The sequence below is a fragment of the Puntigrus tetrazona genome, chromosome 2 (genome assembly GCF_018831695.1).
Source record: "Puntigrus tetrazona isolate hp1 chromosome 2, ASM1883169v1, whole genome shotgun sequence".
Taxonomy (NCBI): domain Eukaryota; kingdom Metazoa; phylum Chordata; class Actinopteri; order Cypriniformes; family Cyprinidae; genus Puntigrus; species Puntigrus tetrazona.
Genome location: NC_056700.1, coordinates 13,263,358 through 13,290,093, shown reverse-complemented (window position 1 = coordinate 13,290,093; position 26,736 = coordinate 13,263,358). Strand labels below are relative to the sequence as shown.

Below are 26,736 nucleotides of genomic sequence, written 5' to 3'. Positions count from 1 at the left end.
TATGCCAGAGTTCAGATTGTTTACTTGGTGCTTAAAGCACACACATACAGTATATATTTTCAAAATATTTACATTTATTTTCTATATTTTCTTAAAAAGTATATTTAATGTAATATCTTAAATATATCATGCATATGTTTGTATATCTAATAAATATACACAGTATAGACAATTATATTATACAAAATAAAATAGTTTGACAGCACTAAACGCACATACACATTACTGTTTTACTGCATTTTTGGTCAGGTAGATGCAGTAACCATAACCATAACCATAAACACAAACATACCAGACACTTTCAAGAGAGGTTCGGAAACATTTTTAAAACTACTCTAAACATATAATCTAGAAATTCATCACACTTTTGGTGTTAAGTCATGGTATATAACACGAAATATGCTGATTGATCCCATTCTTATTAACGCTTTTAAGACAATCACAAATCATTTTGTAATTTCGAGGTTGTGAACATAATGCACTTTCCACCCAAAAGTACAACGAGATATTCCATTACATGGAAAAGGGAGTAAAACTGAACTCTGGACAAGAACTCTGGTCTCTAAGTAATAAAGCCAAGTGTGAAATTGGCCTGTGTCACTGCATAACAGATTTCTTCCCAAATTACATTGCATTGTTTCATGCAGCGTACTGCTGTGAATGAGTGCAGAGCAGATCAAAAGAAAAGAGCTTCCTGTGAGTTGATGCCAGTACAAGAAACGTGGTTTTGCCATATCTGTGGAAACTCTTAATCAAGGGCCACAGCATGACAGCAATCCCTGATTATCTTACAAAGTTACAATCACGAATTTCAGTAATTGGGAAGAGGATTTTATTTAGATGCTAGATGGACCGGTTTGAGCGCAGCAGACCAGAAGTAAGAATAAATGAGAGACAATTTCTTTGGTTATGAATTGACCTCTGCCTTATACAGTAAATAATTTACTGGGCTTGAATGAAGCCCAAAAAGAAAAAAAAAAAAAAAAAAGAAAGGGTCTGCGGTGCTTTAAAAGCAGCCTTTAATTATACAGAGCTCCAAAATGAAAACACAACTATGTACATTATTCACACATTTTTGTTCAGCCTGAATAATTTACCAAACCTTTATTTAAACAGATGAAAATTCTGCCATCATTTATTCCTCCTTATGCTGTTCCAAACTTATAACACTTTGGTTAATCTTCAAAATACAAATTAAGGTATATTTTTAAATATCTATGAGGTGTTTATACATTTTATCCCTCCACTGAAATTCAAGGTATCCAAAAATTGGAACATCCAAAAAGGTCATTAATACTTTGTAAAATGAATTAATATGAAGCCGTTTAGTCCAAGTTGTGTGAATAGATACAGTATCGCTTTATATGATTATTCAATTTAGGCTCTTTTTGTACATCTAAGCAATGATCAACACATGACCATATACTGCATCACATGTGGCAAATATGTGAATAATCATCTACATTAAAGTTGTTCATAATATTTAGTGCAATATAAATCCTGATTCAAATTGTATGTTTTGACAAGACTCAAATGGATCAAACTGGTTGATTCTTATGGATTAATTTTATGACACATTTATTTGAATCTTCTAAGTATTGGTTTCCTGGACTTTTAATGCTTTAAATCAAGTTTCATTACAAATATCTCGATTCGTGTTTTGAAAAAAACTTTTATTGGTTTGGAACATCGTTGGGGTGAGTAAACCGATGACGGAATTGTGACCTATCCCTTTAAGCACTCTTTATGGTTAACCACCAGCACAGCGGGCGCAAATGTTGAAAGAGAACCCTTGATATTTAATCTAAAAAATGCATTGTCGCCCACTGTGTGTGAATTGTGTGTGTCTAACTGCTTAAATAGTAATCTCATTCAAGGGTAAAGCTATAAAGGCTATGCCGCAGCACTGCTGTGCATTGCTGCACATGAACCTAGATTTCAACGTGCAACGATTAACATTTCCTGTGAGCCATTTCTAGTGCGCTTGATGCGGACTGCTATCTGCCGGTGAATACATTGGTACATGCTGAATTATTTATAGGTTTAAGAGCCTCCAAAGTCTGTCGAGCCACAGATAAATCCATCCTTGATGGTGTCAGACATATCATAAAGGCAGCGTATGTGTTTCTCATTTATGCATGTGTCCATGCTGTTAGTGTACGTGGGAGTGTGTGTGTTCATACATATGTGTGAAAAGAAAGATGGAATTAAACCATAAAAAATATGGTTTGAGAAAACAGAAATGGTGCAGAAATAGGTAGGAGAAAAGGACAGAAGAAAAAAGGAGGAGTGCAGATAGGAAAAACGGTTTCAAAAAAGAATGATAGGGACACACAGAGAAAAGGACTGAGAGGAGATAACTAACCTGGCCTGCCTTGGAGCCTTCACACACAACCAAAGCGCTGTCTGTGGCAATATAGGGGGCATTGTCATTGACATCCAAGACCTGGACAGTGACTGGTACATAGCTCACCAGATTTGGATTGTCTGGAAAAAAAAAAATATGACAAATATTCAATCATGGATGTTTTTCATTGAAATAACTGGCAAAAAGCAATAAATGATCAATGTATGAGGGATTTCACATGATTGAAATCATGCCATATCAGGACACACTGGCATAAAGCTTGAATCAGCAATATTTGCTGTCGAATACCATGCTTTATTTACAAGGCAGGCGTGTCCTTAAACTCTTTATTCACATTTTAAATGTAAATGTTTTGGGCACTTTTTTAATTGTGTGAATTCTTCTGTAATGTCCAGCAGTCAACTTCATTCATACATCATAAATGAACAATTTAAGAAAATGACATTTTGAGAAAATATATTTTGTCTGTTTGTCTTGTTATTTTGACATATATTTGTACATATTTTAAATCATAGTTTTACACTTTTATACTAATCTGATAAAATAACTGATGTGGAAATCAGCTCACTTTATCAGTGATATTAATGTTATATTTTCTGCTCACATCACATGTCTCACCTTTAACCTGAGTGTTTTCACTGACACTGCTGTTTTAATGATAGTATTTATATTTTTTCATTTTCTCCCTCTCTCTCTCTTTACACACATATAATATCTAAATTCTAAAATGAAAACTAATCTATCAAATTCATATGAAAAGACCCCCACAAGTGTCATGTGACTTTTATATTGGTTTGTTAAGAAAAAAAAGAAGAAGAAATAAAAAATAAATAAATAATATTAAAGGGGTCTCAGCCTCGTGACACAGGGGCGACCTGTTCCTCTGCTGTCTTATACACTCAAGAACAAAGTGTGAAAAAATAAAACACGAAAAGCCTCAAATATATATATCTTTATATATTTCACATTTACCATGTTTTTACCCTTACGGTGAGATATATATGTGATTCATGCTTCTCTTATCGGATTTGGTGAAGCATGATTGGAATTTAAAATCAGTATGGGAAACATTACACCCATTTTAGATTCATGTGCGAGGGACGACATTCGGTATGATGGAACGGAGATTAACTACAGTGACCTAACATTATCAGCCCACTATCAGCAAGCGTTTACAGAGGGCAGTTTCAGCCCATTAGCTGAACACCACTGTGAAGAAAAGTGTAGAGGAAAGATAATTGCTTAGATAAGCATCTGTTAAAAAGAGAGAGGAGGGAGAGAGAGAGAGAGAGAGAAAAAAAAAATCGGAAAATAGAGAAGAAAAATGGATTGACCCGGTCCACCTTCAAAGCCACATCAGCATGCCAACAGCAGCCTCAGCATCAATCCAACAATGCAACACTCCACCTTCAAGGAGACATTTGTTCTGGTCAGTATCAATGATTTAGACTTCAGGGCCAATTATTCCTTCTGGACAAGGTGTTCCCAATCCATGGTTCAAGAAGAATGCTTGATTCAATATAACGATATTATTGGTAAAATAGTTCCCTGTGTTTTCCTCAGAAACCATCTTAAAAAAAAAAATCAATGAATACAGAACAAATTCAGGCCTCAGAATCGTACATACCGATCTCTGAAGCCATCACTGTGATGTTGTGCCAGGCTACCTCCTCTCGGTCTAGACTTCTGGTTGTTGTAATAAGTCCACTGTCAACATCGATGGTGAAAAGTGCATCACCTTCTGCATTATGGTCTATGGAATACCTAAAATTGCAATGCAAGTTCAATGCAAGTTCTACTCATAGACCATATTCAAATAATGATGGCAGATATTGCAGAAGCACATACGAAGAATATACATTATGCTTTAATGGACATTAAATCCGAATGCTGAAATATGTGTGTCCTAGTAAAAGAAAAAAAAAAAAAAAAACATTAACAAATGATTAAAAAAGCAGATTCTGAAGCCTTGTGAATATTTTTTATACATTTGATTATTCAGTAATTACTTTCCTGTCACCTACAACTTATTAAATCATTTCTGTTTAGATCATACTTCAAGACATTTTGTTAAGACGCTTACCTTAAACAATTAAAATTATGTATGAATGTGTTTAACAAGCGGAACAATAAAACATTATAAACATTCAAATATCATGGCTTTTAAAACGTTTTATTCAAAATTTTCAGATAAGGCTTTTTTTTAGCCAGATTTGACTATTTCTGCATTTGGCCTGAGTGGCCATCCCAACTTTAAGTGTAAATCAGTGTATGGAAATTGTAAGAAAACTAAGCAAGAGTATTGCTATATTGTAAGCATGAAATAAAATAAATATTCATATGATTCTCCTTTACCTTTACTTATTATAAAACATTTTGCTATCACTACAGTTTGCTATGGGAGAATATGTACTTCATTAAACTCCAATTTGAATTGTGATTCTGCGCATTCCTCTTTTCTACTGCAAATCAAATTCAGGAATTGAATTGAGATTCCCAATGCAATTCTGAATGGGTACAACCCTGATGGATTACTGGCAGAGACGTTTGCACCAATATATAGACACTGTAAAATATGCCTCAAAACCACATATATCAATATAATTCTCTTTGGAAACTCGCCTGACTTTGCTTCTTGTGCTGTCTGGGTCTTGAGCAGTTACCATGCCAACATCTGTCCCAGCCGGAGAGTTTTCATACACATCCATGATATAGTAGTCCATAGTAAACACCGGAGCTTCGTCAACATCCCCGATGATAAGCTTGAGCGTGGTGGTGTCTTTGAAAGGACCCAGGTAGGAAAAACGAGGATCCAGATGGGTATTGACACCTTCTATGTTCAAAGAGTAAGCCTTCCTCTTCTCATAGTCCAGAGGCTAGATAGGACATCAGTAAAAAGATCAAGGGAGAAGCAGAGAAGACATTTTAGTCTGGGAAATGACAGGGCTTGTCTGAATGAGCAGACATTAGTTTACGTGGCTGTTGAACCCATTGGTATTGTAAGAACACATAGTTCAGACCTTTCTGAGGGAGATGACTCCTTCTCTCTTGTCACTGTCTGAAGAGATGGAAAACATGGCAGCGCCTTCTTCATTGGTAATTCTGTATGTCATCTCAGCGTTGACGCCAAGGTCTTCATCGTTCGCTTTGATTTTACCAACTGCTTTCCCTACCTGAGCAGATTCTGGCACGTACAGCTGATAGTTCTCTGAAGTGGAGGATAAACACAAACAGAACAGATGCGATTTTATTAAACATTCCAAATCTTTTGATGCGAATATTAAAAAGTGTTGCTTGCGCTCAGCTAATTTGCAGGGTTTATTTGGGATAAACCTGCGCAAGCTCAATGAAAGTTGTTTACTTTCACAAAATAAAGCTTAAAACGAATTCAGCCATTTGGGATAAGTTCACAGTACATTCAAAGGGATTTAAGGATTAGATGGTTTCTGTAGAAGGGCGTGCCTAAAATTCAGACTTTTTTTCCATGGTTAAAGAGACCGAGAGAAGCACTCGTACTTTGAGGGAATCGTGGTGGATTGTCGTTGACGTCGGTCAGTGAGATGTTGACTGTCGTCGATCCAGAGAGACCCCCGACGGAGCCGGCCATGTCTTTGGCTTGGATGATGACGGAGTACATCTCTCTAGTTTCTCTGTCCATGTTCGGCAAAGCTGTCCTGATGACACCTGTGACCCAGAGGACAGAAAGAATAAATGCAGCTCCCGCTGACCTACATAACCCATATCCTATTATTGGACATTCAAATTATTGTGATTTTCTGAAAATTACAGTGTTCAAGTACACATATTAAAACAGTCCACATTTCCATAGCAGACAAAGATTAGGGCGGTGTTGAGCCAAATGAAGTAAAAACAAAAGGTTATGGAACTACAAAAGTCTGATAAACATAAACATTGTCAAAATTTAATAAAAGTGACAGTGAAGACATTTATGATGTTATAAAAGTAAGGCCTGGTGAGCATAAAACACTTAAAACAAAGTATAAAAAGGTTATGACAACATTTAATATACTGACCAATTCTCACTATTAACTAGCTGCATATTAGCATGCCTATTATTAACATAATGGTTGTAAATTAGCACTTTTAAAGCACATATTCTTTATTCTACAATGTTAATCATGTGCCTAAACTTAACAACTACCTTATAAACTATTACCAAGCAGCAAAATAGAAGTTTTTGAGTCTAAATGGTTTAACATCTCTTGAAAGTTACTGTACAATTCACATAAAGTAAATTCTTCATTTACTTTTATCCATGGAAAATGAAGGACTAGAGCTGTGAAGCTCATTCAAAAGGAAAAATGGCCATAAAGGCAAAATAAAAGCAGTCCTAAGAAAGAGTGCACTATATTTTAAGTCTTATGAAGCAATATTACTATATATCTCTGTGTGAGGTTCAGACTCATATGAAGTCATTATTCACAGAAAATCGTGCTTGATAGCCATGGCCAGCATTCAATTTCACTGTATGCAAAAGAAAAGCTTGTAAATTCCCTTTTTGTTTTCCATAGAAGATAGAAAGTTAAATGGGTTTTTGAAAGACATGATTGTGAGTAAGTAATGATTTTTTTTTTTGCGGGGGTGGGGTGGGTGGAACCATAGCTTGAAATCAAACCGCTAGCCATTTGATGGCATTTTCAGCAATATAAGAGCCACCATTCACAGTAAAAGTACGTGTCTAGAAAGTCATGTGTACACTGCAGATCTTTGATCCCTAGTTATTGAGGTGGCGAGCTCACAACGAGTGGTTTGCCCCTCTTCTGACCTGGTACAGGTTCTGTTCGAGCTTGACAACACACCAGCAGGCGAGTGCTGACCTCTCACCTCTATGCACTGTTCCTATGCGGTTTAAGCCCTTAGCATGAACCTTCCTTTCCAGATGTGCACACACACTCCTGCACAAAGCATGCTGGTAATCATCTCTTGCATACTCTAAAGCTCTAAAGCAAAGGTTGCCATCTGCTCCAACTTTTCCCTCAGGAGATTGAGGATAAGACAGGGATGAAGGAAAGGCTGGAAAGCATAACAGCTTGCGTTTGCCATGTGAACTTGTATTTGTGCCCCTTTACGCCACAAGATCCCATGGTAATGTTTACTGAGAAATGAGCACCAACTGACATGATACACCAAGGCCCGATGCACTAACACGGGTAATGAAGAGCTGTTTAAAAACACTGGAAATCAATAGCATCATTTCATAAAAGCATAGACTCTGTCAGTACAAAGCACTAGAAACATTTTTTTTTACTTCTTAGTGAATATATAGGATACTTCTTGACAGTATCATCAAATGAATAAATATAAAATAAATAAAATAAAATAAATAAAATAAATGCTTTGATGTTTTCACACACAAGTGTGCATTTTTAAGCCAAGATATTAACATGAGACATATCCCATTCTTTTATTGATTTTTTTAAAATGATGTAACCTGATGATATATAACTGAAGTTAATTTCATATGATGTTTTTTATTCTCATTAAAACCTAAGAAGTATACAGAAATGTAATATTATATAGGAAGGAAGATGAGTAGAAAATGGTAAATGTCTAGCATCTCTGTAACTATATACACACTTTTTTTTTATCTGATATCAATATAACTAAACAAACCATATAAAATATATGGGCAGTATATATATTTCAGTCTGAACGTTTTAATATAAATGCACACACAACACCAACAAGAAGACCAAAATGTTGGCAAGAAGCACAGAAGACCATTGAGGCAATGACTAGCAGAGAATTTCAATTTCATGTTATTTGTGAAAGTGTGAGATGGACAGTCTAAATATTCGAACATGCAATGTTCTCTTTTTAAATGGACACGACCAGTACGAGTGAGAAAAAAATATGCAAACAGATACCTCAATCCGCCAGAACAAATAAACACACGCCAGTGTTCAGCCCCAGAGAATGTCATAGAGATTGCACCCAGCCTATTGAGAGCAGACACCACCTGCCAGGACAGGGGATTTCAGCAGACAACACAACGAAAAAAGCAAAATGTTCATGTTAAACAGGCTCTTAGTATTCAGCTAGTAGCCACAAAGCAGAGACAGAAAGTAAATAAAGCAAACAGGACCAGACACTGATGCAGAAATTGGTAAGCCCTGTTCTTTGTACTGAGAGTTTGATTTCCTATGGAACAACAGACAGTCAACCTTAAAGTGAAAGTGCAAAACATTACGCGGGTTAAGCATCACCCACCGGTAAATGGGCCGAACTAACTACGACACAAAGGGGCAGTAGAGGTAAGAGCTAAGAGGATTAGACACAATGAAAGTTATTGTACTTTACAAAGAGACGGATGGGAGGAAACAGTAGCTTGAGTATTTGTAATTGTAGGAAGAAAAATAGATCAAATCCAATATACTATTACACCACTATTCTATTACTATTAAATATATATATATATATATATATATATATATATATATATATATATATATATATATATATATATATATATATATATATATATATATATATATATCAAAGTATTAATGCTGGTACACTGTAAAAAGTGATTTTATGGTGAAGTAAATACTGCATAAAAAAGTGTCATTCACTTTTAAGTATAATTGTTTATAATTGTTTATTAGGTTTAAAAGGATTATTTAAGTAAATATCACAGTTTTTATTCAGTTTTTCCCACCATGCACTGGGGCATGAATAATTAAAAAGATCAAAATTTTCTCTGTTTTTGAGTTCCACTGATTGTTACCGATTGTGTATGGTGGACCATGTATTGAGGTCTCTGTGTTCAATTGGATAATATTACACTAAGTGGACATGTTATCTTAAAAGAATAATGAGTGGCTACTCACCTACTTGCTTGCTTTAATAGCACACCTTTTCCCAGTGTTACATTTATAAACTGTGACTGAGTGAAATGTACTTGTGTATACTTATTGTTTTTTAATTTCGGTGGATCATCAGAGTTCATTTTCATGGTAAGCATTACTTAAGTACAATTTACAAACAAATTGTCAATAATATTTACTGGGAATTACCAAGTAAATTTATAATTATGTTTAGGTTTTCACTTGGAAATTTGTTGTAAATTTACTAGCCTTTTCTGAGTGAAAATTGTTTCCGCATTTTTTCCAATTAAGGTACTCTAATTTCTTTTTCCAATGTATTCTTTTGCTGATTCTTCAATCGTAGAGGCTTCATAATTAACTTTTAAAATGATCAAGCATGCTCTATTTACATTTTTACATTTACATTCACCTTTGTTGCCCATGTTGGTGAACTAGGGCCTGGTTGTACAGTATCCTGTCAGCTGGTACTCTTTTCGTAGTAAATATTACATTGTGTCTCCGCTTTCTTCCACTAGAAAGTAGAGATTAGTTTGGAGCCCGAGTCTGATCAGTATTGTCATGAGGTGGATCTGCGGTATCAAACTCTCATCCAAACATTTGTAGACCCAATAAACCACAACAACTCACCCATTTTTTATAGCATCAAATTACTAGCTAAAATCAAACTGATCACATACATAAAAAATTAAACATATCAGCGTGAAAACAACTAAAAATCGTTTTTAATATCAATGAGTCCACACCACAATGATAACGATAAAGAACAGAGAAACGATAACATTGGTAAAAAAATTTCAAGCTGATGAAAGATGCAAACATCGACAGCCAATCAGAATCCATCTTCTGTAACAAGCTTGAGAACTTAAAGCAGCAGATGTGAGTGAGCTTAGAATAAACAGACAGTATCGTTCGCTGCTGTGGACGCTAATATCGTTATCCTCATAATAATCTTTATAGTTATTGTCCTTGGTGTGAATAGGGGCTTTACAGGTTTGAAACCAGGACTGGGTGATAGTCACAATACAATTTTTCTCGATAAAACGATATGAAGAGTTCGAATAAATGTTCAATGTAATGTTTATGCACTAAAAGCGGAATGAAAACGTGCAACGCATTTGTATCGCTCCACACAGAGTGTTTATTCACTCAGATCAAAGTTTAAAGTGCCGCACAGCACAAGCTCACAAGAGCAGGTGAGTTTACTTATATTATATACTATATTTTTATCATAGCATTGAGGTGCTATGTGTATGTTATTAAGTATGTTTATCGTGATTTAAATGTATGATACTATGGGAGAACGATACTTAATTAAAAAAAGTAATAAAACTCGGTCAGAATAAATTTGACCATATAAAACTGAGTTTGCTAAAAAAAATTTAAATTGAAAAATTTTACTGATTTTGATAATGAAAAATAATATCAAATGTGCATTTCTAAGACACAAAAAAGTTATATTATTTCAGAAACTAAGAAATATATTTTTTTGTATTCAGATATTTATTTTGTTCAGGTTTCTACAACTTCACTTTGGAGCCAAAACCTGGCTTTAAACTTAATAACATTTATTGATTATCGATATAATTGTTTTTTGGCCATGTCACCATCCCAATTTGAAACTGCACGAAGGTGAGTTATTAATGACCGAATTAAAATGCCTGGGTAAACTATCCCTTTACATTTTCCTCTTAAATTTTGGCATACTACATTTTCAAAAGTAGAATTCCCAATACCACCTACTCTATATCTATGGATAAACTTAAAATGTGAAACGTTTTATAGCTGTGATGCTCATAGCAGAAGAGACAAGACTCTGTCAATGCTTTATCTCTCTCCAAGAGCAAAAGAAGCTCTCTAGACCTGGAGTATTGGATTATTTGTGAGTGATTCAAACACACACACACACACACACTACTCTCTGTACTAAGGTTATAGGCACTTCCTGCCAAAATGAGCAAGCAACACTAATATGCAAGATTGCAACGTTAAACCGGCGCCCTATGATAATAACCCCTGATGTGAACATTATCATATGGCCTCTTAATCCCATCAAAAGCTTCATGATAGCCACAAACAGGGGATTAGAGATGAGAAAAGAGTTGAAAGAGTGACCACAGAGGGATTACGGTCCATCCAATCTCATAGTTTTAGCGCTGAAGACACCAATAAAAGACAAACAACCATCAGAGATCTGCCGCTTCAGTGGAGGACGGCAACAATCCCACGGGTCCCAGCGGGAGGGAGACTGAATGAGCAATTACACATAATAAATAAATGCACAGTGGAGTACCCATGAAGCAATTCTGTGTAAATTGGCGCGGTTTTGTGGTGGATAGCTGAGGGATGGAAGTACGTATTGGTACTAAGCTGAGTCTCTTGGGTCAGCAGTTAGTGCTGTTGCTGACAGGGCATTTGCCGAAACACCACACACACACACGCACCAACAGCTGGAACAGATGCTACTCACCATTTTACCTCGTACACTGCTGATGTAGACCGTCGCACATCTACACACACCATCCTGGCACACTCAAACGCATATAAGGCAAGCAAATTTATCCTGCACCAAATAGGCACTATCATGGGATAAACACTCGGCAGGTTGGCGCTTTCAAACTGGGACAAACACCCTCCAGGCACATTCAACTTGACATAAACAAACACCACCACTGTGGAAATTGAACCAAATGGCTACTAAGCACAGAATGAAAAAACGAGGGAGGAAGGAAGACATTAAATTAGGATATACACTGTAGGCGAGCGGTACATCACAACAAGTAGGCCAAGGATTTAGGTGTTTTTCAAACCCTTCACAGAAAAGTGTAGTCCGGGTCGTATGATGCCATGCTCTCAACGTTTCATTCATGTGTTGATAATATTCTGAGAATGATTTGTTTATTCACCCAGGCTTTGTGCGAGTAATTGAGTGTACCGTGTAAGTCTCCAAAGAAAACCATCCATATTCATCGCCCTCAATGTAGGTTTATTGATTTATTTCTGAGATACAATTGAGAATGATATTTCCCACATTTCCCCGCATGATTTATTGGAATTTCAATGTAGATGCCTGAGTCTGAGTTCCGTTCGAAAGAGCATACATATTCCTTTAATGCTTAACTGACGTCCCTGCGACAAAAGGCGCATTTTGGTTCCAGTCGGGAGGGGTTTTTCCCCTCAGTCTTGGTGGAAAACAACATCACTTCAAAGGTGGAAACAACATGCATGAAAGGCCCTCAACAATGTGAGAACCCATCAATTATCCTCCACATAGGGTAGCGCAATAAATCGGGAGTTCCTTTGTGAGCCTGAAAGCTGTTTTACAGAGCAAATGTATCTGTGTTTCCTACAGCCTATTATTGTGGAGTGACTCACCCTCTGGTGACTTCGCACAAGCTCACAGGAACAATCAGAAAATATTCAAGTGCAGCCTTCTACAGTCAAAGGCATCTGAAAATGTCCATAAAACAGGTTATTTTATCTTTGCGTACCAGTTTTGGGGTCGACGGTGAAGAAAGGCTGCCCTTGGAGAATGCTGTAGACGATCTTGGCGCTGTTTCCGTAGGTGGGATCGTCGGCGTCTGTGGCAGTGATCTGGAATACCGACGTTCCTGCGTGGACATAAAAAAATAGGTCTGAGTTAAACTGCTAAAATTATTCACATGCTCAGATTTGCATTCATCCTCATTAATGCATGCCACAAGCATGCTCCGACAGAGGCAGTACTCATATGCCGCTTGCTAATTCAAGTGATTCATCTCATGCCTCCTTGACCTGTACCAGGTTGAATTCACCTGTCATGAGCCTCTCTCCTCCAAGCCTTAAAGCATCTAATGCTATTACAAAGTCTGTGGGGCTTGGATGGTGGCGATAACGCTGCTCTAGTCTGAGACACATTTGCAGTTTAAAAAAGAACACAAACACAATAGATTGAAGGCACCAGACTCTAGAATAGCCTCTCTTAAAAGGCCAGAGGCCCTCAACCAGCTTATAAGGCTCTATCTGTATTGCTAGTGATTAATTCATCACAGCTTGATAAAGTGGAGTCAGAGAGCTTGCCAGCTCACGGCTGGTGTTTGTTCTGTACCCAAAGCAGAATGTCTTACTCGGAAGGGCACAAATAATGACTTGAGGATAATAAATTCCAATGAACAATAAGAAAAAAGCTAATTATTTCACATAAAATAAAGCAATATTTCTAATGAATATATCTAAAATTCAAATTCAATGGCATGCCTATGAAGCGCACATAATTAAAGTGAGAAATTTATGATTGAAAATGTGCACAGTGTGCTTTAAAGCTTAATCGTCTGCTTTTATTTATTATTTATCTCATATATATTGAATAAAATTTGTGCCCTGGATCATTTTCTTATTTTTTGAAAAATGTATCGCTGCCAAAAATATCAAAGCGATATCATTTTGTCAACAGGTAAAGATACATATGCAGATAACTGCCTTCTGTTTGTGTTACATTTTTAAAGCCTCAAGTAGTTTTAAAGACTCAAAATGTTTTAAAAGTCTCATTGAGAGCATGAGAGCAAATAAAAGCGATGAAGGAGAGCATCTCAAGGCCAGAAGTGAGAAATAAACCCTGCCCTTACCCTAGCTGTGCCCGGAGGGGAACATTGTGCCGACAGGTTGTGAGGAATGATAATTTCACAGCTCTTTGGCTTGAGTCCAGCCAATTGATTCGGATAGGAAGGAAGAACTCTGCGGACAATTAGCACTTTCCTGACAGTCCATTTACTGCAGGGTTGATGTGCACTGCCATTGATGCAGACTGCAAGCTCTGCATGTGGATTACTCATGTATTAGGATGGATAGCAGAGATCTATAAAACATTGACGTTTCAAATTGAGATACGGGTGTAAAAAGAGGTAAACACAGCTGGTTTTTGTTTATCGAATGCTGCATTAGTTTGGAAGCACTTCAAAATATTTGCACCCCATGTGTGAGGTTTTTATGTGAGATACTGGTTCGATTTTGACATTACTCCTGAAATCACTTTTTCTACAACAGACGATAGATAGCATCCTCTTGAGAGGCTTTATATAAGAAACAATAGCTTTAATAAATCCCGCTATAAATCCACCACAACCAACCAGCAGCTTGAGATGAGCTCGAGTCCAAGCAAGAAAGTCTCAGATCTGCAATGGGACTCTGCGGTCTGAGCCAGCTAATAAAACCTATGCTCTGCTGACAAAATGTTCTCCTGTTCCCCGAGCACAGCCCCAGACAACCCCCCAGAGCCAGGAGGTCCTGACTGTTGGCTCACCGATGTCTGCCATCTCAGGCACGGAGGCTGAAAAGGGGCCATCTGGGAATTTAGGTGCATTGTCGTTCACATCCTGGACCTTGATGATGAATTCGGACTCGGGTTCCACAGCTGTGTTGGTGAAGCGGTCGACAGCCCGAGCGTGGAGGACATAATGGCTCTTCTTCTCTCTGTCCAAGCTTTTCTTTGCATGAATATCGCCCGTTAACTCATTGATTGTGAATATGGTACCGGCACCTTCTCCGGAGAGTAGATATTGGACGGAGCCATCACCTTTGTCTGAGTTTGAGTGTAACTGAAAGTGACAAAAAACAGACAGTTTTATTTTTGTACCACTGCTATTTTGCCTTAAGCCAAATGTAAATGTTCTACAGTGTTAAAACCACATAATTATTTATTCTCACACTTCGTGCTATGTGGAAATGCAGATTATTTATGCAGTATTTTAGAAAGAAAAACACTTGAGACCACATTAAGAATGTAGGTAGAGAGATTTCAAAATCTTCTTTTTAATCGATTAGTTAGAATTTAAGTTGGACTGGAATTACAAGAAGAAGACATTACTGAATTGATAATGAGAATCAAAGAGTGATAAATAATTTTCTTAAAGCACAATGAAGTTAGGTCAATAGTTTAACAAAACGTTATTTTGTAATCGTAATGAAATATATAAACTAAATACATATTTTACTGTTGACACTTTATTCATTCATTCATCTATTTTAAACAGTTAAATTTGCTTAGTTAAAAGTTTTTCTTTTCATTTGAATTCACTGAAATTATACTTCCTTGCATTCAGATTTTAACTGCTATATCCTCTGCAATAACTACATTCAAATTCTCTTCACATTCATGAACTTAACTCAAATAAAAAAAATCAAATCATGATGGGTGAGGATAATCAAGTTTGACTTTTGCAGAAGTTCATAATTTTTCAAAAATTAACACAATGATATTAAAATTTCCAATAAACAGTAAAACTGTCAAAAAGAAACATTTATCCTTGTTCTCTCAGACTTTTGGTTACTAATTATAAAAACAGCTACTTCACAGCATATTTTTAAACGTCAGACGTTCCACTTTAAATCATCTAACTTTAAGAACAAAGATATTAAATGAGATAGACCTAAATCTAGAAATAAATGATCAAAGTCAGAAGAAAATGACGTGAAAAAAACTCCTGTCATAAACTTTATGGTGGAAAAATGACATTTTGTACAGTTCAAGCTTTAACATCTTTGTTTATTTTAATGACAAATCTATCATGACAGTGACTGTGGCATGTCCCAGCTGTCAAAGAATGCTCTTGATTTATAATTAGCATGCTCTTTAAATAGAATTCGCATTACATGTACCAACCCAGCAAAAGGATACCCCATTGCATGTGCTGCTTTTTTCTCCATTGGAATATAAATATAACACTTTCATGACAATTTTTTTTAAACCCATGGCTAAAAAGAGCATGGTAGACAGTGAAATTATACACTACACTGACATTTTGAGGCTAAAGCCTGTGGCTCTCAACCAGAACCAAATTGAGTTTCATGTGAAATACACATGCATCACAGGGGTGAAAGGATACCTCCTAATAAACATGGCTTAATCCCAGCACATTCATATTAGTTATGCAATAAGAGATTCTGTAACAGAATATTGCTTTTACTGCCTCAAGGTAAGAATTTTCTGTGATGCTGAATATAAATATCCAAACAAGTATTTAGAATTTGCATAAGGAAATATGCAGTCTACAGCTATTATTGCTGATCCTTCAAAGACCTCATTTTACTTATTTATTTATTTACGCACTAGCAAAATAAGTTACAGCCCTTGGTCTGTTGACTTTTTCATATGTCTGCCTTCTGAGGGGACCCCTGTACCTTTTTTTATGACAAAGCAAGGTCATACCAGACTGTAAAATGTCATGTCTCTCTTAAAAAAAATAATTATTCACAAAAAAAACAAGATGGCTGTAAAGATGCAATAAGAGCTTCACAACTAAATGCACTCTTTACTGTCTAGTCCTATTCGTTTGTATGTTGTTAGGGAAAAGAAGCTTGCTTTTGTAATTTTTCATTCACTCACACATTTTTTAAAATAATTAAAACATAAATGGGAATATTTGTAGCAATAGTAACAACAAAGTATTGTAAAGGTCAAAATGTAAAATTTGTTTTTAAAATTTTATGTCTATGTAAAAATTGTTAGGATATTAAAAAAACAATGATGTTCCATTCAAATATTTTGTAAATTTCCTACCCTTAATAGATCAAAACTTAATATTTGATTCGTCATATGCATTGCTAAGAACTTCATTCGGACAACTTTAAAGCCGATTTTCTCAACATTTTGCTTTTTTTGCACCTTCAGATCCAATATTTTCCTTTTCTTTAGCATGGACATTCTTGTATGTAATTGACCCATATGTTTACAGAGATGCATCATGAAGGATAGCTTCTGTTCATGTCGTCTTTCAGTGTAAAATCAATATATGAAACCATCTGTGACACATACTTCATTAATATCACATATGCTATGCTCATGCAATTACAGCGACACAAACCACAGAACAATATGCATACAAAACAGCAGAAAGCTTAAACTAGGGATGTACAGTAAGCTGGACGTGACCATCACCTGAAACTGAGAAACACAGCTATTTTCATGCCACTTATCCCACAATAACGCTGCCATTTCAGTTGCTAATGATCACTAATGTGGCCTTGAAAAAAATGGCAATGAGTCTGATCCAAAAAAACCAAAAAAATAAAAATCTGAGCAGCAGGAATTGGCAGAGCACTGCCCTTGGTGTGAAAGAAAAAAAAAACATTACTTGGCATGTTGCTGGGTTGCTATTCAAGCAGCTTTCTTTTTTCCTACTGTGTTCCCATAATTCTTGGCAGCCTGTGTAATCCCACCGCAGTGAGCAATTAGTCAGAATGACGTTCACCTTCCAAACCTTTTCCCCCTGGCTAAGAGGGACATTCACCTTCACAGATATATATGGCAGGCGGGTCTGAAACAACACTATTTCTGGGGCCATTGCAATACCCACAAAACTTTGAGTATAAACCTGGTTACAGCTGCAATGCAGCAGGGCACACAGAGTATTAAACCATACCAAAAATACGCTCTTATCCACACTAACTAAGCAAGAGACCCAAACCAGCGCCACTGTTTAAGGATGCTCATATCCGCCTTTTTCATCCTGCTGTGTATCCTCATGTTCACCTGCTGCATCCAGCAGTATGAAAGATTGAAGAATCCTCCTACATTGTACTTCAAAAAAGAGTGACCCTTGTTTTGAACTTGCCTCAGATATTTATGGAAGCACCATTCAACAGATCAGGTTTCCCTAAGAGATGGATAGAGTATTTGAATCATGCATTATCTCTTACTTAAGATCTCCTTAAACTGATGATAAATTAAGCAAATGTTTTTGTTTTAGAAAATGCCCTAATGTTGTTCATTGCTCGGCTTATTTTCCCCATAATTTTTCACAGATAAAAAAAAAATGACTGCAATGATCTTACAATAACTAAACTAAACTGAACTAATACCTAAAGTCAAATCATTGTTTAGCATTATAGCATGCGTATTTTTCTATTTAGGTAGGTAAATAATTAAATACATTTATTAGAGAAATTGTCATTTATATAAATGATTTGAAAACAAAATTAACTGTTTTTATTAAACAGAAGGTGAAAAATGTATTATTATAACTTTAAAAGGTAAAGATATAGAAATACATTAGGAGGATATTAAATAAAAGGTTTAAAAAGGACATTGTGTTAAAAATCCAACAAACGTGTTTAGAATGCTCACTGGCATTAAAACAGATTTTCAGAGATTCAACATCCTGTGTTGAAAAAAAGTCACATAAAACAAGAAAGGAGGGGAGGCAGATGAGTGGGAGATAGAATGCATTGACTCGTCCAGGAGAAGGTGTGACGCTGTTCCCCTGCACAACATTACCACACAAATGAAAGGCTTTGAGAAACCTGCCAGACAGATATAGACTCAAATCTGAAAGCAGCCAGCCTAGAAAATACAAATGCATCAAATGCGATTAATAGGATTATGAATGAAAGCAAACACTTGAGCACAATGGAAACTCATTAACCATTTGAAACAAACCGGGTGCGTTGCACATCTTGCATGCTAAGCAGTCTGATGCGGCTCGGAATACATTCTCCTATTAAATTATAATGGTGACCACTGAGTGTTTAGCCACCTTGTCAAACACATACATGCTAACACCCACACTCGTCTGCCCTTCATTCAGAGCTCTAAGACATTTTATTATGGTGCAAAAGTGATGCATTTAGATCCATTAGAGCACCTATTATGGGTCAGGAGTCCTTTAATGTATGCATGCTTGGAGGTAACCTTACTGAATCTTGCAGCATGAACATTTCAGTGCTTTAAAGCCACCATGAAATCAAAACTGACAATTCTTACTGATTTATGGAATATTGCAATGTTTATTATAAATGATTAATCCATGCACATAATTATTTTCATAAAATTCATGTGCCCTCATAATCTTTAACCAAAATAAACTCCCTTCCCTGTTCCCATTTGAGAAACTGTTTCAGTCGGATATATGTCACAATCAGTGGTGTCCTAAAATGCAGAGGCAAAGTTCTTTTTTTATGCAAAATGGTTCTGAAGTTCTTTAAAAAGAAAGAAGATATGAATTCATCTTGAATATCCATGTATGGGTTTTTGTTTTAAATTCCTTGCACAAACAATGTATTTTTCTGAATATCAGCACATATGCACAAGCACAAACGTGCTATTAATTTTGTACAATAGTGCAGAGAAACACAGCGTTCTGTTCTTTGAATGAATACATTTTTTGAAAGAATCAAGTGATTCAGTGATTCAGATGAACTGCCTGCGTCCCAATGTGTATACTTTCTATCCACCCTCCCTAAATAGTATTTAAAACTACTAAAATCACATAGAATTTAAGATAGATAGTATACACATTGGGAAGCATGCACTTGTTTAATTTAAAGTTGAATCAGCTGTTTTGAATGAATCGGTTGATTTGAATGAATCAATAGATCATTTATTAAAACAGGGACTTGCTGCAAGTTTTGTTGCCATTTATTTATCCATGAAAGACCTAAACCAGCCAAAAATACCTTCATATATGCCCATAATTCCTTCAGGCAAAAAAAAAAAAAGTTATTTTAATGCGTCATTCTTATATGAAATGAATTAAAAATGTTAAAAAATGAGACAAATTTTGCAATCAGTGTGCAAAATTAGCCATAGGACCCCATAGAAAACTTGAGGGTGAGTAAATGAACATTTATTTTTGTATAGACTGCGCCTTTAAGAGCGCATGTTAATGTGTGAACATATAAATGAGACTTTGAAGAAACAATGCCCTGTATTGTCAAAACAAGCCCCTCATTAGAGGCGCTTGCTTCGACCGACCTCATTCCGACAGTCTTTTTAATATTCATAGGAATGTCTGCATCAAAGAATGCACTAAAAGAACATACATATACAGGGAAAACATTTCACTTTGCAGACATGACTATAATGCAGGGTTTGCGGTTACTGCTGCCGCAGACCTGAGAGCACAGGTTGCCTTGTGCAGGGGCTTGATAAACTGCCCACGCTACAAGAAGGAAAGGACTGATTAAATCAGGGCTCAGCCTTCGCCGCTAACCGCAAATTAAAGCCGGCGTGCTGATGGAAAGGTCAATTTTACACTGCACCAAGAGCCCTTCACGTCAGAATAAGGAAGCGTGCATGGGCGGCACTGAGTTTGGTAATTTGCCATTAGTGAGAAGTAGGTGAGCGGTTTAATGTAATCCTCCATCTTAAAAGCTGCAGTGACAGATATTCATCAGCCGGACAGACTCCAATAGAACTGCAGCGAACTGATCTCTATCTGTCTTCGTCTACTCCAAAGTCTACGTTACTGTAGACCCTCTCTAGTTATCACACGCTCACACTAATGTGTGCTACCAGTCTGCTGGTAAAGAGATTAACAGAGAAAGAGACCTTCCAGAGCGCCAGCAGCTTGCTAGCTCTCTATTACAAATTTCAAAGCTTAAGCTGTTTGTGTGCGAATGCATCTCTTTCTGTGTGTGTGTGTGTGCTTTTCCACATGAAAAGGGAGCATATTTACCACAGCAATAATCTACAGTATGAAGAACAAATTGTATCTGCTAGGCAAAAATACGCTAAACAAATATTTTCTGTTTTGCTGCTGCTTTTTTTTTCAAACTGAAGAAGCGCTCGAGTATGTGCCGGCAACATTTTCACGTTATTCATTTGATATAAAAGAGAAGCGTGGAATAAATCAAAGAGCAGCTGAATTGAACCCCATGAGACTGTTGTGTCTCTCACTCAGCCAGAAACTTTGTCTGCTATTGGGTAGATTGTGTAACCAATGGATACCACTGATGTATCACTTCTCCATCAAGAATCATACAATGAGCATACTGCTACTTGACAAAATGGGAAAAAAATAATTTAATAAATTAGTTTCTTTTCAGTTGGATTTTGTTTTTCTTTTCTTTTGCAAATCATGATATAGTGTTTTGCTGAAAAGTCTCTGAAAAATGCATTTCAGTACTTGGTTTTTAGCTCTAGTTACAATCATGTTTTGACATTTAAAACATTATTTTATTAGTAGAAAAAATGTACTAACATTCTTAAATGCAATGTGAAGAAATGCTGATTAAATTGCGAAAAGACAAAAAAAAAAATGATTATAACAAAATGGCAACTTTTTGTTATAAGAATGAATGAATAAATAAATAAATACATTTAATACATTTATATCCCTCGCCTTGAAAATTAGGCAAAAACATTGCCCTAGTAAAAACATTATGAATGAAGGCATTAGGGAACCTTAAAAAGCATACATTATTCATGTGCTTTTTGTATTTTAACATAAATTCTTCTTAAAATGTAATGACCAAACAGCAACAATAACGCTAATTTTCAAAGCTCTGCAGGTGTTGAATTGTTCATCAGACAACAAATTTTAGGATAATTTCTTTCTAACTAAATATTCTCGCAGCTTGCTCCATTTCTAACCCCCCCACCCCCCAAAAAACAATAAAAAAACTTAGTCCCACTGAAATTTCTCATCTACTTTTATAAAGTGACATAGTTTATGTTCCTATCACTAGATATTTGAGGACAGGCAGGGTTTTTGTAGAACAGGTCTGTCTGGGCCCCCAAAACCTCTTTTTGTCTGACCACTGAAGTGGAGAGAAGAAAAGATGGTGGTCTGGAGGGACCAGGCAGAAGAAGGTGTGAAAAAAAAAGAGTGGAGAGGAGTGTGGGAGGCTACTGAGAGCCTCAACCCATTTCTGTCACTGCAGTTTAAGAAGGCCTGAGAGAAAATATTCAGCTCACTCAAATCTTTTAAAGACAGGTCACACTACAGCAGCACAAAATTAAGTGGCACCCATGTGAGCAGAACAAGGACCCTGTTTGGCTTCATGTTTTGCAGTTCAATACAGGTAAGAATGTTGTCACACTGAGTTTCTTTTCTTTTCGATGTTAGTGCAAAGTCTCCCATACAGGATCTAACCAGGCCTCCTCTGTTCCAACAAGAGCTCCATTGAATTGAATTCACTGACTTTTAAAGACTAAGTTTAAAAAGATTACATATAGCGTCTAGTCCAATTCCTGATTTAATGACTGCTATGAGTCAGTTTTTCCGCAGAGAATCAAAATTGTACAGCACAGCTGGTGTAGTTCCAGTTCTTCTCAGTGGATCAAACTCATGCAGCTCAACCAGTGTAGTCAAATTACAGAACAAATTAATCGGTTCTTCTCAGGGATTCCACACAGACCAAGGCTGACAGACAGCTCACCCTGTTTGTTTTCTTCATTTTATAAATGCACAAAGATTTGTTTTTAATGTGTGTGTATCCCAAAAAAATCAGACCCTTTACAGATTTGTTTGACTTATTGCTCCTATGTGTACGATCAAATCTGAAAGTGTAATTTAAGTTCTTTCTAGCGTTATCAGGAGAAGATGCCCCGAAATGCATATATGCATTTGTTGAGCCCAGTGGGTTAACCCAATTACAGGAAGACTGACTCCTATGAGTCAGTTTATTTCACTGTATCAAAATAATGCAGCGTGGCTGTTCTTGTTAGGGGATCAAAACCAATACAGCACAACCTGTGCAGTGAAATTACAGAACAAATGCTTCTAATGAATCATGTCTTCTTTATGAATCAAAGCCATACAACTCAACCATTAGTCCAATTATAGAAAGAATGACTAAAAAGAAAAAGAAACAAACTTTTATAAGCCAGCTCTTCTCTGTGAATCAAACTGATACAGCTCGACCAGCATAGTCCAATTAAATGGCAGAAGCCTCTATTGGATATTGTAGTGTGTCAAAAACATATAATGTTCTTAGTTCTTCTCAGTGAATCAAAATTATCCAGCAGGACCACTATTCAGACTCCTGAACTAGTCAAAATCATACAGAACAACCAATGTACAACAAAAAATGACTGATGATTCTGCACTTCTAAGGGAATCAATGTCCAATTCCTAAAATAACTTTTATTAGCCAACTTTATTTTAGTAAACAAAAATTATACAGCACAATTGGTGCAGTCAAACTCCCAAAAGAATAAGTCCAATGAGCCAGCTTTTCTCAGTGGGTCATAATTATACAGCTGGACCAGCGTAGTACAAATACAGAACAAATGACTCTTGAGTTGAATCTGTTCTTGTTAGTAAATCAGAATCACACAGCACAACTAATGTAGCCCAATTACATAACAAATGACTCTAATGAATCAGTACTTCTAAGTGATTCAAAACCATACTGCATGACGGATGTAGTCCAATTCTCAAAAGAATTACTTTTATCTGACAGTTCTTTTTAGTGAACAAAAAACATGCAGCACAACTGGTGCAGTCAAACTACCAAGTCCAATGAGCCAAATTCTCTTAACGGATATTGTGCAATTTATTAAATTAAGGGGGAAAAAGTCTTCTATGAATCACTTCTTCTCAGTGAATCAAAATAATAAACTCCCAATAGACTCCCAAACAAATGACTCTTAGGAACGTTTTTTTTTTTTTTTAGTTAAAATTATGTACCCTGACTGAATTCATTGGATTCCTGAATGGCTGACTCTTAACTCGAATAGGCTTAACTTGTATCCTTGACTAATTTTACATTTCAGCTAAAGATACATATTTCATATTTTGCCAGCAGTATTTTGAATGAAAATAAACAGTATTATTCTATGAAAGACATTTCCACATTTTGTTTTGTTTTAATGCTGCTCTACATAGCTAAGGCCAATACTTAACATTGTTTTTATTTCTACAATAACTAAAACATTGTTTTTATTTCTTAAAAGTACTAAAATAATCACAAATAGAATGTTATACAACTAGAATCATTTCTTATGCCAACACACATGAACACACATGTATTTACACTCAAGTGGGCAGATCTGAAGCAAACCTGTCCAATGGTCCTGAGGAAACATGGCACACACACACACACACACTTGGCTCAGTTCCTGAGGGATGTAGGTGTAGACAATTGATGGCTGCTCAGCCATTTCTTTATAAACTCTGCTATCTTCACGTTAACCTTCACCTCACTGAGCCAATGTCAAAAGCTGTCAGTGTCACCCTGTATTATTCCAAACCATGAAACACTGCGGTTTCATCTGAGATGACAGAGCTGGACAGTCTTCACAGAACCGAATGGGCAAAATAATTGATTGTACCTCTGTTGACGTTTATAAGCCGCAGAGGGATCTCTGGAATTTTTCCAGTGTCCCAAAATATAAGGTACTACATATGAACATCATAACAATGTGTATGAAGACACTGAAATAACTACGACACAAAAAAGGGACTCGGGATCCATGTGTTTGTTTGTAGTTGACAGTCAAAATAATTACACTCTTATTACCAGGATGGATGTAATGGGTCAGTCTTTAATTTGCAAGCCAAATCAATTTTCTGACAAAAACATGCTGTTCGGAGAAACATGGATATTGTTTCTGATTAGTCACCTGCACTATTTATTCACTTCCAAGAAAATATGATTACAAGAACACAGTGACATCGCACATTTCAATTAGAAATCATGACGCACAGCCGTTGTCTCTGGTTGTTCTCTTTCGAGAAACCGTTCACTCAACAAACCATACGAAACACAACAGCTCAGTTTGTTTCAGATAATCACCTGATTCCCACACCTGCAAACAGACTGAAACAGAAAAGAAGGGCTCTTACCTTCCCCACATACTGGGCATCCGGCCCAATGTGCTCTTCCAAAACAAAGAACTGATTCCAGATCCAGCCTCGCTTGGGCCGGTGATGCGAGTCCTTGTCGCCGTCGGGCAGTTTGGTCTGGTTGTGGGTGAACGTGGGGCTGGGCGGAGAAGGGGTCCCATAGCTCCTCTGGAGCACACATAGGCACAGCAGCAGAGGGGACAGACAGACAGGGCTGCTGGCTGCTCTCATGTTAAAGAGTCGCAACGTTTGAACTCCTGCTCTCGCTCACCCAGAGGTCTCTCTCTTGCGGTGGGCGGCTCTAGACGCCGATCGGACCAGTTCGCAGGGCTTGGCTGACGGCCATGGTTAAAAATCCTGTTGTCGCTGAGAGCCGTCGGGCGGCACTCACATCGTGGGCTGAGAGCGAGACGTGTTGATTCGTTGGGGAGCCGGCGTCCACTGGAGACTCACTGGAGGCGATGGCAGATATCCACGAAACATCTGTGTGAAGGAAAGAGGACAAACTGTACTTTCATGGGGGCGAAATGAAACGCAGCCAGCGATTACATTTTAATTCCACTGAAAAGTTGGGATTAGCTGTTGCCCGTGAAGATCTAAGATATGAAAATTGGCCTAAAAGCCCATCGCGATCTCGCTGTTTGCCGTTCGGCGAAACATCTAATACATTTTTGATGGAACAGCTGTTCTGGTATAATAGCAGGGATCATGTCTGCTGGTGCAAGGGACGTGTAATGAGAGCTCCAGCATGGTGAGTCTATTCAATTGGCTGAACGGCATTCCTGGGATCAATGCATGTCCCTGGTTACCTCGGAAAAGAAGCTGATAGCTCTCGACTCCTCTGCCTCCCTGTCAATTCAGATTTGTCACTTGTTGAGGAGAAACTCCCTCATACTCTTCATTCCTCAATGGCGTGAGGGTTACTGACATGGACGAGTGAAATACCTAGCGCTTTAGGGTTAGTCTTTCTCAAAACTAATGGAAATTGCGACGTCGGAAATCTAAAAAAAGCTGAGAACAAATAAACAGACGACAGTGGAAACGCTGCAGGGTGGGCATTTCCTGTCACCTTAGCTATATCTGAACATTTTATTTCTGAAGACGTGTTTGAAATAGTCACAGTAATGCTGAAGCCATGTCCCACGGGTCTAACATTATATGACCGGAATAAATATTTCATGGTGCAACACAAACTGACAGTGAGATATCTGAGAGACTCACTTTTATTTGTAAGGGAAGATGGCATGTGTGGCATGTGAATGCAACTTTAATCTCTCAAGAACCTCACACTGTTTTTGTTTTTGCATAAGAGTGCATTTGAATGCAATATTCAGCATTTCAAGAACTGGATTTGCTATGTGTATTTATTAATGCACATAGGTCGATAATTAGATCTGAATCTGTTGGAATTAATGAATGAATCTAAGACACTGAGACATGAGTCTAAATGCATTTCATTAAAAGTGCTTGTTGTTATATAATCTCAATGAAAGAGCTACTGATATACTAAATGATGAGGTAATCATTTTAGACCACCAATAGAAAAGCCTATTATTCTCGTCTCAACTATTGTTTTAACTTGACTAAGTGAGAATAAAAAACAGGTTAGGTTTAACAGCCAGCAGTATGGTCTGTGAGACTAAAGAAAGAGTATATGCATCAGTTTACAGGGCAAAACATCAATTTGCACCAAAAGCAATTGCTGCAAACCTTACTATTTAGCTAACTGTATTGTTATACAAACCACAAAAAGAGTCTGGTTGAATTTACATTATAACGCATCATGCCGTGTTACTGTGGAAACTGTGGCGCATATCAGAAAACAATTTCACAAATGCCATGTCATGTTGAATACTTATTTCTAAGAGCAAAATATTTCAACATTTTTTCATTGTCTGTCTTATTCATCCATTGCTCAAGTCTTTTTCAATTGCTTTCTTTGTCTTGCTGGCAACAGATGGCCTACTCTTGAGCTATT

General features: G+C 36.8%; 1 protein-coding gene across 1 annotated transcript in view; it reads right to left on the bottom strand.

Annotated features, from left to right (window-relative positions):
• Positions 1 to 26,736, bottom strand: part of cdh18a (cadherin 18, type 2a) — a 38,403-nt gene that overhangs the window by 8,052 nt on the left and 3,615 nt on the right. Inside the window, exons 2-9 of the mRNA XM_043263883.1 lie at positions 24,759 to 25,241; positions 14,492 to 14,786; positions 12,705 to 12,824; positions 5,885 to 6,052; positions 5,389 to 5,576; positions 4,991 to 5,244; positions 3,996 to 4,132; positions 2,366 to 2,487 (exon numbers count right to left, since the gene is read on the bottom strand). Coding sequence (XP_043119818.1) covers positions 2,366 to 2,487; positions 3,996 to 4,132; positions 4,991 to 5,244; positions 5,389 to 5,576; positions 5,885 to 6,052; positions 12,705 to 12,824; positions 14,492 to 14,786; positions 24,759 to 24,989 — 1,515 coding nt within the window. The 5' untranslated portion in view covers positions 24,990 to 25,241. The remainder of the gene's footprint in view (positions 1 to 2,365; positions 2,488 to 3,995; positions 4,133 to 4,990; positions 5,245 to 5,388; positions 5,577 to 5,884; positions 6,053 to 12,704; positions 12,825 to 14,491; positions 14,787 to 24,758; positions 25,242 to 26,736) is intronic.